Below are 17447 nucleotides of genomic sequence, written 5' to 3'. Positions count from 1 at the left end.
AGGTCTGTGCACCTGTGATAAATGTAAGAGTAGGTAGTACAGAGCACATATTGTGTAGAGATGCACCTTCGGTATATACTAGAAATGGAAATTGAAAGAAAAATGCATCTATATTTGACGTCTTTCTAAAAAAAAATAGTATCTACTCAGTAGTATACAACATCCTCAACAACAGGATGAATATCCAAGGCCATGGATTCCATATTTTTTTAGCAATACAATAACACTTGGTCTCTGTCGTCTGTTATTCTTTTACATCTTTTCAAAAACTGAGGTTATGGATGGCGTCAGCTTGCAGCTTTCCTTTTCTCTTGTGCTTCACTGTATTGAGGAGGACGCCATGCTTTCAAACGCCGTCTCAAATCCTTTCCGACAGACTCTACGCTGTACCTTCGAGCGATATTCTCACAGTTGGTCTTTTGATGATGGTGCTGGACGGGGTTTTCGGCTCGGTTTCGGTTTGGCTGTCGCGGACGAAACAACCCACGCTGTAAAAGCATTGTGAATTGAGATTGGAAGTGTTAGAAACTGTAACGTGACGTGCTCACTAGCGGCAACTGAGGACCGTTCTTGCTCATCTAAATGCCAAGAACAGGAGTACGGCACAGGATGATGTGAGACTCTTGTGACGGCTACAAATACGCTAGTAATAGAGTGAGAATGAAATGCACTAATGAACGGGTTTAAACTCAAGATGTTTCACACTGATAGATGATGTAAGTCAGGGGTCTCCAACACGTCTCCAACACAAGTTTTTGTACAAGACTGATTAAATCAAATGAACTCGATAAACCTGCTTAAATTTCATTCCAATCTAACTCACAGATGTCCCGCCCCTTTCCGGTGTTCTACCGAACTCTGACGAATCATACTCCTCCACACATGCACGCGTATCACACAGTTAAATACCATTCATCAGTCGATGTCACACACAGCTAGCACCAAGACCGTACACGAAAGCTTAAATCTATAAGCACAAATTTAAGTAGATTGGATAAAGGATAAAGAGCAAGGTTGCGATGCTGCCAAAGCAAAACCGCTGAATGAATCTATCCCGCTGCATGAAGATACAAGACGAGTGAGCTGTAGACATTTCTTATTAGTGCAGCTGGTGTTCCATAGTAAAGTACTGTTTAATATTTCTCTTATGAAAAATACTATGATTTAATCACATAATGTCCAATCAGATCTCTGTTTTCAAAATGAATATTACCTTCAATATCAAAGGTGTTTCATTTTTTTTTTAACGAAAAAAGGCCTTTTCAGTCTTGCTGAGGACATCAGGGTATGTGCCATGGGAATCGTACGTAACAATTTGCTGATAGATAACACAATTTATATGAATTAACGATAAATCTAGTCAGCAAACCCGTTGTGTTAAATCAATTAACTTGACTCAACAATTAACATGCTGCTTATGCGAATTTAAAAAGATTTATTGCATAATATGACTATTCCAAATTCACATTTTTTCACACAAAAATAGCTTATTTAGCTGGTTTGGTTTAGGCCAATAAGCTATGTAAATAAATGTTCCTAATAATATAAGACGAGTGGCCTCCTTCATTTTGTCAAAGTAGCTCTCCTAGGAAAAAACGTTGGAGACCCCTGATATAAGCAAAATGTAATAATTTGCTAATCTCAGGTCTATCGTCAGCGGATCTTGCTGTAATATGGTGAGCATGCTTTATCGTACAGTCTGGTATAAAATTTGGCGCAGTTACAATTTCATTTCATTGTCTGTCCGATCTATCCTCAGGTCACGGGGAGCCTGTGCCTATCTCAGACGTCATGACAGGATACACACTGGACAGAGTGCCAACCCATCGCAGGACACACACACACACACACACACACACTACGGGCAATTTAGAGACTCCAATCAGCCAAGAAGCATGTCTTTGGACTGTGGGAGGAAACATAACATGCAAACTCCACACACACAGTGAGTGGGAGCAAGACTCGAACCCAGGACGCTGAAGATGTGAGGCTAACCACTAAACCACCGTTACTTTCCAACTGGCGCACATCCTCATCGCCCTACTCAGGAAACCGGTAGTTAAATAAAGACACGGACTGGCTTGGAGTAACACTAACAAGACAAACAGGACCTGACAGAGGAGTGTGTTTAAGCAGCGCAGGTAATGAAACACAAATGAAAGACGAAGCGGATTTGGAAAAGCCATTGTGTCGGCTGCAGGATGTGACAGCTACACCGTGAACCGAACCAGTTTTCCCTGTCGGCTTCACACCTGCACTACTGTAGTGTGATATTAGTGCCTGTATGTCGTTTTTTAACAAAGTGATGACAGCAGCGGTCGAATAAACATCCTGTCAGCTCCACTTAATAGCTGTAGCAGCTCAGCTCATGACGTTAGACCTGTTATAGGAAACGTGTTTTTCCCCCTCTACACTGACCTTGGGTCTCGGACATTGTCAGGGGTAATAAAAACTGATGTTTCTATAGGAAGAGGTGGGTAAAGTGGCTGAAAAAGCTTTCTTAGGCAAAAGTACTGAAACAAAATAATCAGGGAATGTAGAAATAGTCATCCTAATAATGCCTTGAGTGAGAATAAAGCTATGTCTATAGATACAGTGAACTTACTGGTACAAATCTCTCCAGTCACGAGTACATTAGGTGTTGTTACTACTGGTTGCCATGGCAATACCGTTTATCATTCAGGTGATGTAACCATTCCACATGACAACAAATAATTCTTTTGGAGGAGAAGCAGCATGCGCTCTTTACTACTGATCACGTGAACTCTACTGTCTTTAATCCCATTGCAAAATCTCTACACCGAGAAGCTCCACATTTGCATAGAGTACACCTTTTCTCTCTGGACACGCCGACGTCTAGTCCCCTAACGTCGTTGCCGCTCGTGTCAAAGAAGTCGTAGCTCTCGGTGAAAAAATAAACGCTCTCCAGTCGATGTATGAGTGAATAAAAAATCAAAGTGAAAGACTACCAAATTATTAGGGTTGAATCGATCTGATATGATGTTGCCTCAATATGATTCTTTTTTACAGCAAAAACAAGCAGTTGCCTGAATATGTGCCTTAGGCTGCCATTTTTATCATAACATTTAATATTATAAAAATTACCATTTAACCAGGAAACGCTGCCTGAAGTGATGAAGTGTGTGTGTGTGTGTGTGTTCTTCTACATCTACTGACTATGACAAAAGGATGAAGTGTATTTGGCCCGGACCTTAAGGATCCGTGGAATTTTCCAGTACGGTATTTTACCAGTTGCTGTTAAACCCACTGCTGTTTCTCCGTAGGTAATAAAGTAGACTAGCCACTCACCTAACAGCAAGCATTAAAAGCAGTGTGTTTCTTAAACCCCTGCAGCCTCTGCTGAATCAAGATAAACAGAAAGCTACTTGTCCAGAGGAGGGACTGTGGCCTTGATTAAGTTTTAAATGTTTAATACGTCTCTTGCAGCATAAGCAGTATTTTGTCGGTTGAATATATTGTGCGATACACAGAGGTATCTTTAAGTTATACTAACATTAGCCGCTTGCTTAATAATCAACACAACCAACTGACCGCAACATTTCATGTGTTCTTGTAAGCTTGTGTTCAAATCGAAGTATCTAGAGATATAAGTATTAAAAAACACAAATCATCACAAATTCATCTGCCTCAGCCTTTTGTTTTTATATGAACTCTTTTTCCCAGAGGCCAAAAAGTAGTGGAATTTGTGTTTTGTTGTTGTGTTGAATTTCTTTGTAATGTCACACTCCACAGTGGTGGTTAATGACTCAAATACTGTGGAACCTCGGCGTACGAATTTAATTCGTTCTGGAGGCGAGTTCTTAAAGTGAAAATTTGTATTGCGAAACGAATTTTCCCCATCAGAAATGATGTAAATGCTGATAATCCGTTCCAGCCACTCAAAAATATGAGCAATACGAAGCGTATGTAAACTGTAGGGCTGCTTACAAAGAACTGACCCAAGCCAAGCATTCCATGTCAAGGGTCCTCACAGGAAGTCGTGCCACCAAGCTTGGGCTAAAAATAGAACAGAGCACCCACGCCACCAATCTGTCAACAAAAAACGCCTGAAAATTCGGGCCTAGCTTTCCAATAGGCAACATTGGTGTTGTTGGTTGACTCTTTCAAAACAGCTTTCGCTGACTGATTAAAAAAATCTAAATCTGAAAATTCATAAACTCGCTTCCCTTGGCTTTCCACTCACGCAAACAAGTTTTGAATGACTCCAGTATGTGTGCACAACCTAGCCGGCGTACTGTTCGGTTCAGTTTGTTCGTATGCCGAAAATTTGTCCGTATAACAATGCAAATTTCTTGCAAAATTTTAATTCTTCAGAAGAGAGGGCATTCATATGCCCGAGGTTCCACCATATCAGAGTTTAACTTTAAATCGATAGTTGTTCGTAAGTATTTCTTTTTTCACATAGCCTACTTTGGGCGAAATATATCCAGAGAGAAGTTTCAAAAACGTTATTTATTTTAGCACACAAATGTTCTCAAAGTAAATGTTGATCTCAAACCCATTTCTGCTCTCTGAGATGCCCCAAGTGTTTATTCATAAACATCTGAAATTTGCAGGTGTTTATCTTTAACCACTAAAATTCTGTGTAAGCTTATCCAACAGAAGAAGAAACACACGTCTCACACTGAAAGTCCTGAGTCATTTTATATCAGACTAATTGAGTCATTTCTAGTAAAATAGGGTTAATATGTCAATGTTGGATTAGAGAAACATTTCAGGTAAAGCATTATGACTTCACCTAGCTGATAGTGTGTGCCATGCAATGAGCCAAATTATCTAAAGGTAAAAAAAACAATCTAGCTGGAGGACATGGTCAAATGGAGCAATTAAAAGTACAATGTTTATTCTTATAAAAGAACAGACTAGGAGAGAAAAGTTCATACAATTCCAGTTTGTTTAAAAAAAGTTAAATGCAGTGTTGATCAGTGTGAAAAGCCAAGCAAGTGTGAAATTGAAAAAGGATAAAAGATTGGTCTTTGCTGGGGATTTTTTTTATTCTGAGCAGAAAGGTCAGGCTGGAAACGGCTACACCTGATCGTCCCGGGTTAAACGGTTTTTGTGACAGCATGCGCTGGCCTTTGTGTAGCAAAGTGTTGAAGAAGACCACAACAAGTGTGGCTTCACATTTACGGCATTTGGCAGACACCCCTTATCCAGGGCGACTTACAATTTAGCTCATTTTATACAACTGAGCCGTTGAGGGTTAAGGGCCTTGCTCAGAGGTCCAGCAGTGGCAGCATGGTTGAGCTGGGATTCAAACTCACAACCTTCTGACCAGTAGGTTCATTGTAAATGCACAGTGACACGGTTTCAACCAACTGACCATGCAATGATAATCACAACTTTCAGATGAATGTAGAGCTTTTCTACTTAAGCCCAAGTCATTGTGAGATTAAACCAGGATTTACTGACTGACTGAATAACTGCTCTGTAAATATAGCAGCTCAAATCTGAGAAAGAACAAAAACTTGAAATAAAATGGTGAAGTGAAACTCATCTCCAGCAGTTTCTCTGGGAGAAAGTACCGACTGTTCAGAGGATTACTTCTCTGTTTGTAGATTCGACCCTGACTGACAAGAGCGAGAAGTTGCAAAAGTGCTGTGGTGCGCAGTTTATACCCACGAGAACAGAATTAGAGGATAAGATAACACGCGAAGAAGACGATGTTGACGAAGGTTACTTTATGTTAAAAGATTATAATCAGTGGACTTTTTCGTACGTTTGCCTTAATTCGCGTGACTGATGCCACAACATTTGCTAATGAATTCACCGGCGGTAAAATATCCAGTGAACACCAAATGTTTGCCATCTGGTAGATTTTGTTTGGCTGCCTAGCCAATGACGTTAGCTTCTGGAATCAATGCTAGTCAAACCTGGCATTAGCAAAGCTCACAAGCTAACTTATACACGTAATGCAGCTTAGCAAGAAATGCGTTTCATTTTAGATCATGCCAAATGAGGATGGGTTCCCTTTTGAGTCTGGTTCCTCTCAAGGTTTCTTCCTCATACCATCTAAGGGAGTTTTTCCTTGCCACAGTCGCCTCAGTCACCTCAGGCTTGCTCACTTGGGATAACTTCTAGGACTGTCTGTCTGTTTGTCTGTTTATATGTTTGTTGTTTTCTTATGTCGTTTCTCGTGTAAAGCTGCTTTGAGACAATGCTCGTTGTTAAAAGCGCTATACAAATAAAACTGAATTGAATTGAATTGAATTGTTATATTAAGGTGGTAGAACAGTGCAGCGGTAATGTGTCTGTTGTAAAACACCAGCATTGTGAGTTTAATTCTGTCTGATTTTGCTCAGTGCTTTGAAAATACAGGCTCAAATCATGTTGGATGAACAAAAAACCGACTGTGTTCCTCAATTCAATCTCACGGAATTGATGTGCGCATTCGAATGAAGTGAATTCAACCAGCTTTTTTTCCCCAGCATCCAGAAGGACGGTGATTTCTTTTTTTTATGTCTTTTAGTAAAAGAATAATGAAATGAATAATTCATGAATCTAAACAGATACAGTAACACATCCGCGAGGTTACGTTCCAGGACCCATCGCGAATGACGGGGTTTCGCGGATGTTCGGTGGAGTCACTAAAAATGCGAATACTGTACTGTAAATGCTTATTTTAAACCCTAAATATGACCCCGATCGTGCTCCCAAAACACTTTAATTTCATTTAAAAGTTAGCTTAATACATTACCCTTAAAAAAGAAATAAATGTTTGACGTAAAAATAGAGCACAGTATCGCCTGTATAAAAACCAAGGGAAAAAAATCACTGAGATCACTGATTCACGGCATATACGCGAGTGTTGAACCGAGCACTAGGGGCGGGGAGATGAACCGCGACATCACACATACAAAGCATCATAGCTACCGGCCAATCAGCAGCTAGGTAAAACTGTTAATGCTCTGTGATTGGCTATTTCCAACCATTCCAGCCAATAGCGTGTCGTAATGGTTGTACTGTACGTACGTGATATCGGCGACGTTCGATATCATTAAAATAACATTTCTATTTTATTTATATTGATATTTTGTTGATTTTTATATTACAAAATTAATCAACTAAATTTTTCTTAATAATTTGAATGAAAATGTATAAATTGCCACGAAATTAGCTGTAAAAACTTTTGCAGGATTTTGCGAGCATCTCGCGGGTCTGCGAAAAATTCGCAGATGCAAATTAGTTAGGTTCCAAAGAAAATTTCGTGGATCAGTGAAGCCGCGAATCGTGAGACGCGGATCTGCGAGGTATTACTGTATACTCTAATCGTCAGGTGAGGTTGGTTAGGTAAAGGTGTTTTATTGGTGTTTCTGAGCAATTTTTGGTAGAATAAAATGTTGATATATTTTAATGTTAATGAGCATATTAACATACTGTATATAATAACATACAAATAGCATATATTGGTACTGGATTTGTTATTTTCCAGGTACATTTCCAGCACAAGATATAAATGTTGAGATAAAGATAAGCACAGAGTTGAGTTTCAGTAACTGTTTCGGAGCTGTGTTTTGGCAGTTTTTTCATTTCTTCAGGCTTGAGGCATTACTCACCCTCACACTCACACTCACATGTCTGGAGCTCTCCTGCTTCACCACATTAACATCTTCTTCAATCTATTGTAGTCTGTAGTATGTTAAAGTGCAACACTGCCTGAACAGTTCAATATAGCAATAACAGAAAAGAAATAAAAAAAAAAACCCAAAACATTGTTTCGTGTTATAACCATGTTACAGTGTGACAGGAAATAAAAACGAGATGAAATTTCTCCTCGCACCAGCTGCAGTTTCACGTTCCATCGTAAGTCAGGGTGGAAAGTTGATCCTTAACCATATGAAAGGAGTCTGTTTAAAACTGGAGCAAGTAGTGTGTAAAACAATATTTGTGCAAAAATTTAGTTACAGAGAATGGCAGTATTATACACCAACCAGGCATAACATTATGACCACCTGCCTAATATTGTGTTGGGCCCCTCTTCTGCTACCAGATCAGCCCTGTTCCATAATGCTCTGTGTATTCTGACACCTTTCTATCAGAACCAGCATTAACTTCTTCAGCAATTTGAGCAATGGTAGCTCGTCCATTGGATTGGATCACACGGGTCAGTCAAGTGGTCTAGCCATCACAATTTGGTCCTTGTTAAACTCGCTCAAATCTTTACGCTTGTCCATTTTTCCTGCTTCTAACACGTCAACTTTGAGGACAAAATGTTCACTTGCACCATAATATATCCCACCCACTAACAGGTGCCATGATGAGGAGATAATTCTGTCAGTGGTCATAATATTATGCCTGATTAGTGTATCATCACCAGCAAATCAGATACACAACCCGACACAAACAATTTACAATAATGTCCAATAAATGTAAATAAATAACAATAACTATAGGAGTATTTTCTGGACTATTTCAGTGAACTGATATTTGTGAAAGCATAAATTGTGACATTCAAAGGAAATTTCTTATATTAAATTTCTTATATAAATATTATCTGAAAATTATAAATAGGTTTGAAAAACGTTGTAATAATTGCTATGCTGATTACGCGGTTTTTGACTATGTGTATTCCCTGTTCTTGACTCTGTGTGGATATTGTTATTCCTGTTTGACCCAGATGCCCTTCCTGACACAACCCTCCCATTTTATCCAGGACCAGCTCTGAGAGTTAACCCCTAAGTGGCTGGTTTGGTTCCCAGATCCCGAGCTGCAGCAGTGAACGCGTGGAATCCTGCAGTTAAGCATAATAATACTAGGGAACATAATAATAATAACCTGCATTAATAAGCATTAATTACTATATATAATTAACAATATGTAGTTACAACAAGGTTGAAACACGTTGAGTCGCAAATAACGTCTGTATTTTTTAGTGTCATTTATTTACGTTAAGTTTAATTTTAAAATGATTGTGCTTTACAATTCATCTTACTGTTAATGAACTCTTAATGAATAAATTTTAAACATTAATGAATATTGTTCACAAAGTGCTGTGGTATAAGAGAATAAAGATATTAGCTTCAAAATTTCAAACTAACTGGGATTCTACTCTAAACCATGATTTTAACTGGTCATATGACCGAGCCAAACTTAGATGAGAAAAACATGAGAGAGAGAGAGAGAAAGAGACAGAGAGAGACAGTGTGTGTGTGTGAGGGGGAGAGAGAGAGAGAGAGAGAGAGAAAGACAAAGAGAGAGACAGAGAGAGAGGCACACACGCAGAGAGAAAGACAAACAGAGAGAGAGAGACAGATAGAGAGATAGACAGAGAGAGACACACACACGCACGTAGAGAGAGACGCTCAGAGAGAGACAGAGGGAGACGCACAGAGACAGAGAGACAGATTCTGGGAGTGAGTGAGAGTGGGGAGGGGCAGAGAAAGTGCAAGAGAGACAGAGAAACAGAGACAGAGAGAGACAGAGAGAGAGAGAGAGAGAGTGAGAGAGAGAGATAGAGAGAGACAGAGAGAGAGAGAGAGAGAGAGAGACAGAGAGAGAGAGAGAGTGAGAGAGAGAGAGAGAGAGAGAGAGAGAGAGACAGAGAGAGAGAGAGAGAAAGAGAGATCTATATATTTTATGGCATTTTAGTAATTAACTACAGGAAAATATCTAACACGTGCTAACTCAATATTATAACAGTGATGTATAATATTTATAAACAGGAACTGTGTCATGTTCATCTTCATCCAGTAGTTCATGAAACTACTAAACAAACGTTGCGGTAATTTATGCTGAAACCAGACAACAGAACCTGCTTATTCTTGTACACAATAAAGTCATGTTGATGCTAAGACAATAATTCAGCAATTCCTAATTCCAGTCCTGGCACATTAGTGGTTCACTGGCTGATTACCAAAGGTTTAATGAGCTGAATCAGGTGAGTTAGAGCCAGGAAAGCTAAAAACGTACAGCTAATGGGTTTTTCAGAGCTGCATTCCTGTAGTGTTTTAAACACAGCCTAGTCTGCTTCCCATCACTGGTTCCCCTCGGGGCAAATCACTCTCGCCATCTTAAGGGTTAGTCCGATACTTTATTAGCTCCGGTGGAGTTTCTTTCAGGAATTTTCTTTCAGGAGTCAACGTCAGTGTAGATGTTACCCACAGGGCATTGCAATCTGGTGCAATATTTAACAACAATAAAAAAAAAAAAAGAAAGAAAAAAGCTTGAAGACAAAAACTTATATTAAAAAACCAGCACTCTCTTTTCTTTTTGGATTAACAAAGATCAGGGTGAGTTCGGGTCATTTAAACTTCCTGCAGTTCATTGTGTAACTTCCTTTCACTGACTGCAGTCGGAATTCGCGGAGGAAAAAAAAAAGCGACTGCCGGTGAATGCGATGGCTTTGAGACAGTGAGTCACAGACAGTGGCAGCTTTCTTGCATTATAGCTTGATGAAATATTAAAACAGAATGAATGCATCTTAACAGCAGCGTAGGTGTGGGGAGTTAAAGCGTGATGAGAAAGTCTGGAGAGAAAGTACGAACTAGCAAATGCCTCTTGTCGAAGCAACCGCACTGGCTTCTGCTAGATTCAGCCACATAAAACAATAATGTGAGAGAAACTGTGAACGAACAAGAACGAAATGAGAAATTTGACCGAATAAAATAACTGAAGAGAAAGAAAAAAGCCTTAGCTAGTTAGCTCGATGCTCTATGAGTTAAGAAATGAAAGCGTGCCTCAAAAACTACCACAGGAGTTTTAGCTAGTAAAATTTTCCTAAACTATTTTGATTTCTTCAGTCAGTCAATCAAAAAAACAAAACAAAACAAATTTCTCCTGTCCTCTCAAGCTAACAGTACAGTAGCTAGCATGATAACATATGGCAATGGTGGTTTTATAATGTTAGCTGGATGAAGGAATAAAATGGCTAGCTAAACTCTAAAATCCCACATGTACTTTACATTAGCTTGAATACGGATAAACGGAAACGGATCATGTGTAAAACCTCTGACTGGCTGCATTCACTTCATGCTAATTTCATCCGAACAGAGAAAAGCAGAACATGAAGCTGGAATGGAAACCAGCTGTCTATAATGTATGTGTTAATAGGTAAGTATGCGGACCTGCAGATGTTCTACAGCATTAAATGAAAAACTTTTAATGAATACATTTTAAGTAGTAATGATAATTGGTGACGAAGTGCCGTGATAGAATAAAGATATTCGCTTCAAAATTCCTCAACTTACTGTGACTCTACTCTGAACCATGATTTTGCCAAATGTAGATGATAAAAACATGAGAGAGAGAGAGAGAGAGAGAGAGAGAGTGAGAGAGACAGAGAGAGAGAGAGAGAGAGAGAGAGTGAGAGAGACAGAGAGAGAGAGAGAGAGAGAGAGACAGAGTGTGTGTATATGTGTGTGTGTGTGTGTGTGAGAGAGAGAGAGAGAGAGAGAGAGACAGAGACAGAGACAGAGAGGGAGAGTGTGTGTGTGTGTGTGTGTGTGAGAGAGAGAGAGAGAGAGAGAGAGTGAGAGTGTGTGTGTGTGTGTGTGTGTGTGTGAGAGAGAGAGAGAGAGAGACATAGAGAAAGAGACACGCAGACACAGACAGATAGACGCACAGAGAGAGAGAGTGTGTGTGTGTGTGTGTGTGTGAGAGAGAGAGAGAGAGAGAGAGAGAGAGAGAGAGTGAGAGTGTGTGTGTGTGAGAGAGAGAGAGAGAGAGAGAGAGAGAGACATAGAGAAAGAGACACGCAGACACAGAGAGATAGACGCACAGAGAGAGAGAGAGAGAGAGACACACACACACACAGACAGACATACAGAGAGAGACACACACAGACAGACAGAAAGCGCGACACACAGAGACAGACAGAGAGAGACGCACACAGAGAGAGACAGACAGAAAAATACAGAGAGAGAGAGAGGGACAGACAGACAGAGAGAGACAGAGACACAGACAGACAGATAGACGCACAGAGAGAGACAGAGAGCGAAAGAGAGAGAGAGAGAGAGAGAGAGAGACACACACACAGACAGACAGAAAGCGAGACACAGAGAGAGACAGACAGAAAGAGACACGCAGAGAGAGACAGACAGACAGAAAAATACAGGGAGAGATAGAGAGATAGAGAGAGAGAGAGAGAGAGAGAGAGAGAGAGAGAGGGGTTAGCATTTAGTTCCCTACACACTTTAAGTGCCACTCCTCTGAGTAGTAAGTGTAGGAGTGTAATGGCAGCACATGGGGGAGAGCAGAAACAGTCTGATGGGAGTAAATGAAGTGCTTTACTGCAGGAATACTGTCCTAACTCCTCAACAACGCATCAGTGCCAGTGAGGACTGTTACAGCACAGGAAAGAAAAAAAAACTGCTGAGCGACCTGATTTTTCATTGCCACTCCCCCTGAGGATTGAGCATCTCCATATTACGATTTCTTGTTTACTCACCCGGCCCAGTGGTTCTCTCTGTTCACACACACACACACACAGAGATGTTCACTACCGGCAAGAATCTGAGAATCTGCTTCCTCTCTCCGAGTCACATGACCCACGTTCCCCTCGGTGACGGCCGCCATTTAAACAGAAGCCTGTTGTTTAGAAAGCAGATGGGTTGTGATCCTGACACCGCCTGCCTGAATATAATCGACTCTCAATCGTGTCACACTTCTGTAATAATTAGTTCTCAGTCCAAAACAGCTCAATAGGTCACGGCTTCCACTGGTGGATTTCAGTCCCAGAGCGGGGATCGCCTGCACTTTTACGAGCACGCTCGGCTCATAAAAGATTTAACAACTGCATGATGTGTCGTGTATTATCACAAAAAATACAAACATGAACAAGACATGAGACTAACATGGAGTGATAACAGGTTTTCGCTTAGGCTCAAGGGACGCATTGGGCAGGATTTGTCCCAGACTTCATTTGTACCTTCCTTCCTGTACTCCAGGTCTAGCGTTTAATTCCCAGCTGAATGGAAATGTTTCTTTTCTCGAACCCAGACGCTAACCTTCCTCTACAAGCTTGAATATTGTCCTTCTGCTTTTTTCTTTTTTAGCAACGTTTCCAACCAAACAATTTTGCATCTCTGCTTCCTATCTGAAAACTCAGTTAACCTTGGAGTTTGTCAACTGCTGCTTTTAAAAAGAAGACCATGAACATGCGAACAAAGAGTGCTTTCCGGGTTCTGTGGCCATGTATGGCTTTATTTTTCTTCATACCGTCTTGATACATTCGTTCAAGCAGAGGTTATATCTGATAGGATTATATGAAGCTATGGCTATAATGGCAGTGAGTGAGGGATCTGAAGAAAGACTGAACCACATAACGTGAGAAAAATGACATATATAGGGATAACTGAAGAGAAATTTTACTGAGTAACGGAAGAGGAATTAAATAGCTGAAGAGAAAGATAAGCTAGCTAGCTTGCTAACTTGGAGACTTTGCACTTATCGACAGTTAGCTAGTTAGCTTGATGCTTTAGGCATCAAGAAATTAAAGCGTGCCTCAAAAAACTACCACAGGAGTTTTAGCTAGTAAAATTTCCCTCAGAACAAAAACTATTTTGATTCCTTTGGTCAGTCAGTCAAAAAACTAAACAAACTTCTCTTGTCCTCAAGCTAACATTAGCTAGCAACTCTTCAAGACAGCATATGGTAATGGTGGTGGTGTAATATTAGCTGGATAAAGGTGTAATATGGCTAGCTAACTCTAAAATCCCACGTATACTCTACATTAGCTTGAACACGGATATATGGAGATATGCTTCCTCAATTAATCTTGGAGTTTGTCAACTGCTTTTTTAAAAAAGAAGACCATGAACGTGTGAACAAAGAGTGCTTTCAGGGTTCTATAGCCATGTAGCTTTATTTTTCTTCATAATGTCTATATACATGTTTAAGCAGAGGTTATATCTGACAGGATAAGATGAAGCTCTGGCTATAATGGCAGTGAGTGAGGGATCTGAAGAAAGCCTGAACCACTTGCTACAGGACTGGACTGAGGAATGGCATCAGATATAATCTGCATAGAATTGAGAAAACCTCGATAAGTTACAGTCACTTTGTCTCTCATCGCTGCCGCTGACTCAGAAACCGAAGTAGTTTTCTCTCACTTTGTTGCCGGCTTTTGAGAATGTGGGGTAACACTTGTGCTGAACGTGGTAGATGCTTGATCAGATTATTGTAGAGATTCACAAAATGATGCAGTGAAAATAAAAAAGATAAAACTCTGACGTAAGCCAGACTACACTAAGGGATACCACATAACATGACACGCTAGTCACATTTGCTGCTTTATGCTTCTTTAAAGGTACAATAGTTATTCTGTACTTGTATAAATAAACAGAAAATGTATATAACATGATAAAAGAAACAATGGATTACGCCACTGCTTAAAAAAAAAAAAAAACCTATTTGGAAACCTGATCTCTGGTCCAGAATGCTTGTTTGTGATTGGATGCGCCTCCTGTCAATCATTTTTCAACAAGCTGTCTAAGAACCAGGGGGTGGAGCCTACACAACAAGGGTGGGATCATTCAAATGTCAAATCCACCTAACTGTTAGAAACTCTTTCTGATCTTATCTCACGTAAGTTTAAGGAATCTTTAAGCTCACTTCGCTCACTTTTCTCTAACATTGAGATAAAGGAGTCTGACAAAACTGTAAAAAAAAATATAAAAAAACCTTATCTCGAACAGTGAGGAGCAGAGTATCACGTGCTCTACTGAGAACTTCTCACGCTATAGACACCTTATCTCACTGTTTTATTACCTATTCATTACCAGTAGGAAACACCTCTGTAACTACATCGCACGCTGATTCCATCGTGCTTATTAAGCATCTGATTGGCTTCAGATGAGCCTGCTTGTATTGATTAGATGAGAAATGTCCTCCTAGCAAAACAGCAATCAGTAAGCAATTACCAGCATCATGACTCATTAATTATTTCATCATGAACTAATTTGTTGTTTGGATGGAAAACAGATCACAGCTTTATCTGAAACGAATCCTGGATGGTCTGGAAGGAGAACGGGCGAAATGGAAACGCATTTTAACAAGACTTCCGATCGGTAGAATGAAATCTTTTTGCCAAGAATCCACTATAATCCTCTGACAGTGACAGCAGCCATCTGTAGCCTGTAATAAGAATATTTTCAGCAATTTGGCAGCGAATAAACGACTTTGCTTTTATCACTTGGCTTAAAACTAAATCGGAAGACTTCCTGGCCTAAATGCTTCTCGGCCGTAACGTTAGCGAGTGAAATGATGAAAGAGATGAAGCTGATTTTAAATATCTTTGCCAGGCATTAAAGGAAGATTTGAGTTGACTCTGGTGTTGATTAGTGCTGTATTCTTGTTATACAGCTAGTTTCTTCCGGTCTGACTTCATAGGAGGATGATGCTCGCACAGTTACAATGCTGTTTAATAGAAGGATGAACAGGAAGTTGATGAGGCAGGAGATATGTCAAGAATTTCAGCTTAGTTATTCATGAGGAAAAAATAAAAAAGTCTAACAGCTTGCCTTACAAAACAGCGTCAAAGAACGAATACCGCAGTGGGAGAGAAACATCCAGAAAAAAGGGAGGCCAAGGGAGATTTGTAATCCAATTAAAGTTTTATAATCCACCCAACAAAAAAAACAAACAAACCCATAAACATGCAGGTCCAAGCAAACACTTTCATACCTCACTAATCCTACAAAATCTATCAAGGTTGATCTGGAACTAAACGTTTAGTTTGTTTGACGGTGTTAGCATGTTAGGTGGGAGGATACCGGAAAACCTGGAGGAAACCCACACTGACATGAGAGAACTTGCAAAATTCTACAGACAGTAACCCAAGTTCAGGGTTGAACCAGGCAGACTGGATCTGTGACATGCCATCACTACCCACTATGCTATCATGCCACTTTCTTTTTGTACGGAAAAATACGCTATATGGCCAAAAGTACGTTGAGACCTAATCATCACATCCAAATGTGTGGTTCTTCCAACAAAAAAGTAGGAAGTACACATCAATTTCCCTTCGATGGAACTAAAAAGGCCCCAAATATGACTATGCCCCTGTGCAAAAAGTGAGCTCATGGTCTTCCTAGACTGTTGTGGAAGAACTCGAGCATCCTGCACAGAACCCTAACTCTGACTCAACCCCAATGAACACCTTTGCGATGAACTGGAACACCGTATGAACCCCAGACCCCCTCATTCAACATCAGCTCTCACTAAAGCTCTTGTAGCTGAATGATCACAAATCCCCACAGCTATGCTCCAACATCTAGTGGAAAACCTTCCCAGAAGATCGGGGCTTATTATAACAGCAAAGGAGGAATAAATCTGAAACGAAATATTCAAAAGCACATGACCGGGATGCCATATAGTGTATTTTGATAAACAAAGTCATTACATTTCTGGCATTTGGCAGACGCCCTTATCCAGACCAACTTACATTTTTATCTCTTTTTTTTTTTTATTCAATTGAGAGTTAAGGGCCTTGCTCAGGGGCCCTTCAGTGGCAGCTTGGTGGACCTTCTAATCAGTAGTCCAGCACCCTAACCATCAAGCATACATCCCCCTACACAACAGTAATACTGATGGTTCCTGAAAGAGCCTGTAGATGCTCTTTGTATTAAAAGTGCCTCCTTGCTGCAAAGGTTCCAGAGACCTGATGCCAACAATGAACTCTTATATTTTCCTAGTGGAACCTTCATTATCCTATCGGACAAGTTTTCGGTTCGAATGCGCTACAGGGATGTGAGGTGTATGTGGGAGTACCGGTGTGGTTTCGGTGTGATAACTTACAGTGACACCAGCCCAGGTGGCAGCACCAGTGCAGCTTGAAGCACTTCCCGTGGCTGTGCGTGGCGCAGATGGAGAGCCCGTCGCACGGCAGGAAGTCGGGTCTCCCCGCGCAGCTCCGCGCCAGCGCCTGCGCCTCGTCCAGCTTCTCGCTCTTCGCTCCTCCCGACGCGGCCATATCGCCCGCGCGCGCGGCGCCCCCGCCGATCACAGCCCTGATTCCCGAGAACGCATGCGCTCCGGTAGAACGGGAGTGCACTACGAGTGCCTACACGATACTCGCGTCGACGAAAAAGTCAAAATACAGGCGAGTAATGTTTTTAGAAATAATAATAATAATAATAATAATAAAAATCCAAAGTTACTCCTAATGGAGCTTAGTGGAGCAAAGCATCCCGTGCGCGCGCGCTCTCCGCCACCTCTGAAATGGAACTGTTTTTCTACCAAACATTTACATCATTTCCTGCTGTGGATCTTTTCCAGCGTCTCTCCCTCGCGCTTCCCCGAGCAGCTGCTACAAATCCACGCAGTAGCGATGGCGGCTGCTGATGTGGAAGTGTGGAAATGTCGAAAAGCAGACTCCGTTCTTCTTCCTCCTTCTCCGTCCGTCGGCGTTTCTGCTCCCGCTTTCCGTCTCCGTGCGTCTCTTTCTTCAACTTTCTACCGAACCCGAGCGCTGAGAGTGTGAGAGAGAG

The 17447-nt window shown here is 40.8% G+C and overlaps 1 protein-coding gene across 1 annotated transcript in view; it reads right to left on the bottom strand.

The window, feature by feature from the left end:
- lg26h3orf70 (linkage group 26 C3orf70 homolog) overlaps positions 1–16930 on the bottom strand; it is a 32608-nt gene extending 15678 nt beyond the window's left edge. Inside the window, exon 1 of the mRNA XM_058380845.1 lies at positions 16756–16930. Coding sequence (XP_058236828.1) covers positions 16756–16930 — 175 coding nt within the window. The remainder of the gene's footprint in view (positions 1–16755) is intronic.
- Positions 16931–17447: the final 517 nt, after the last annotated feature.

This window comes from Hemibagrus wyckioides, linkage group LG26, assembly GCF_019097595.1.
Source record: "Hemibagrus wyckioides isolate EC202008001 linkage group LG26, SWU_Hwy_1.0, whole genome shotgun sequence".
Taxonomy (NCBI): Eukaryota; Metazoa; Chordata; class Actinopteri; order Siluriformes; family Bagridae; genus Hemibagrus; species Hemibagrus wyckioides.
Note: the sequence above shows the minus strand (reverse complement) of the source record. Positions and strands in the feature narration are given on the sequence as shown.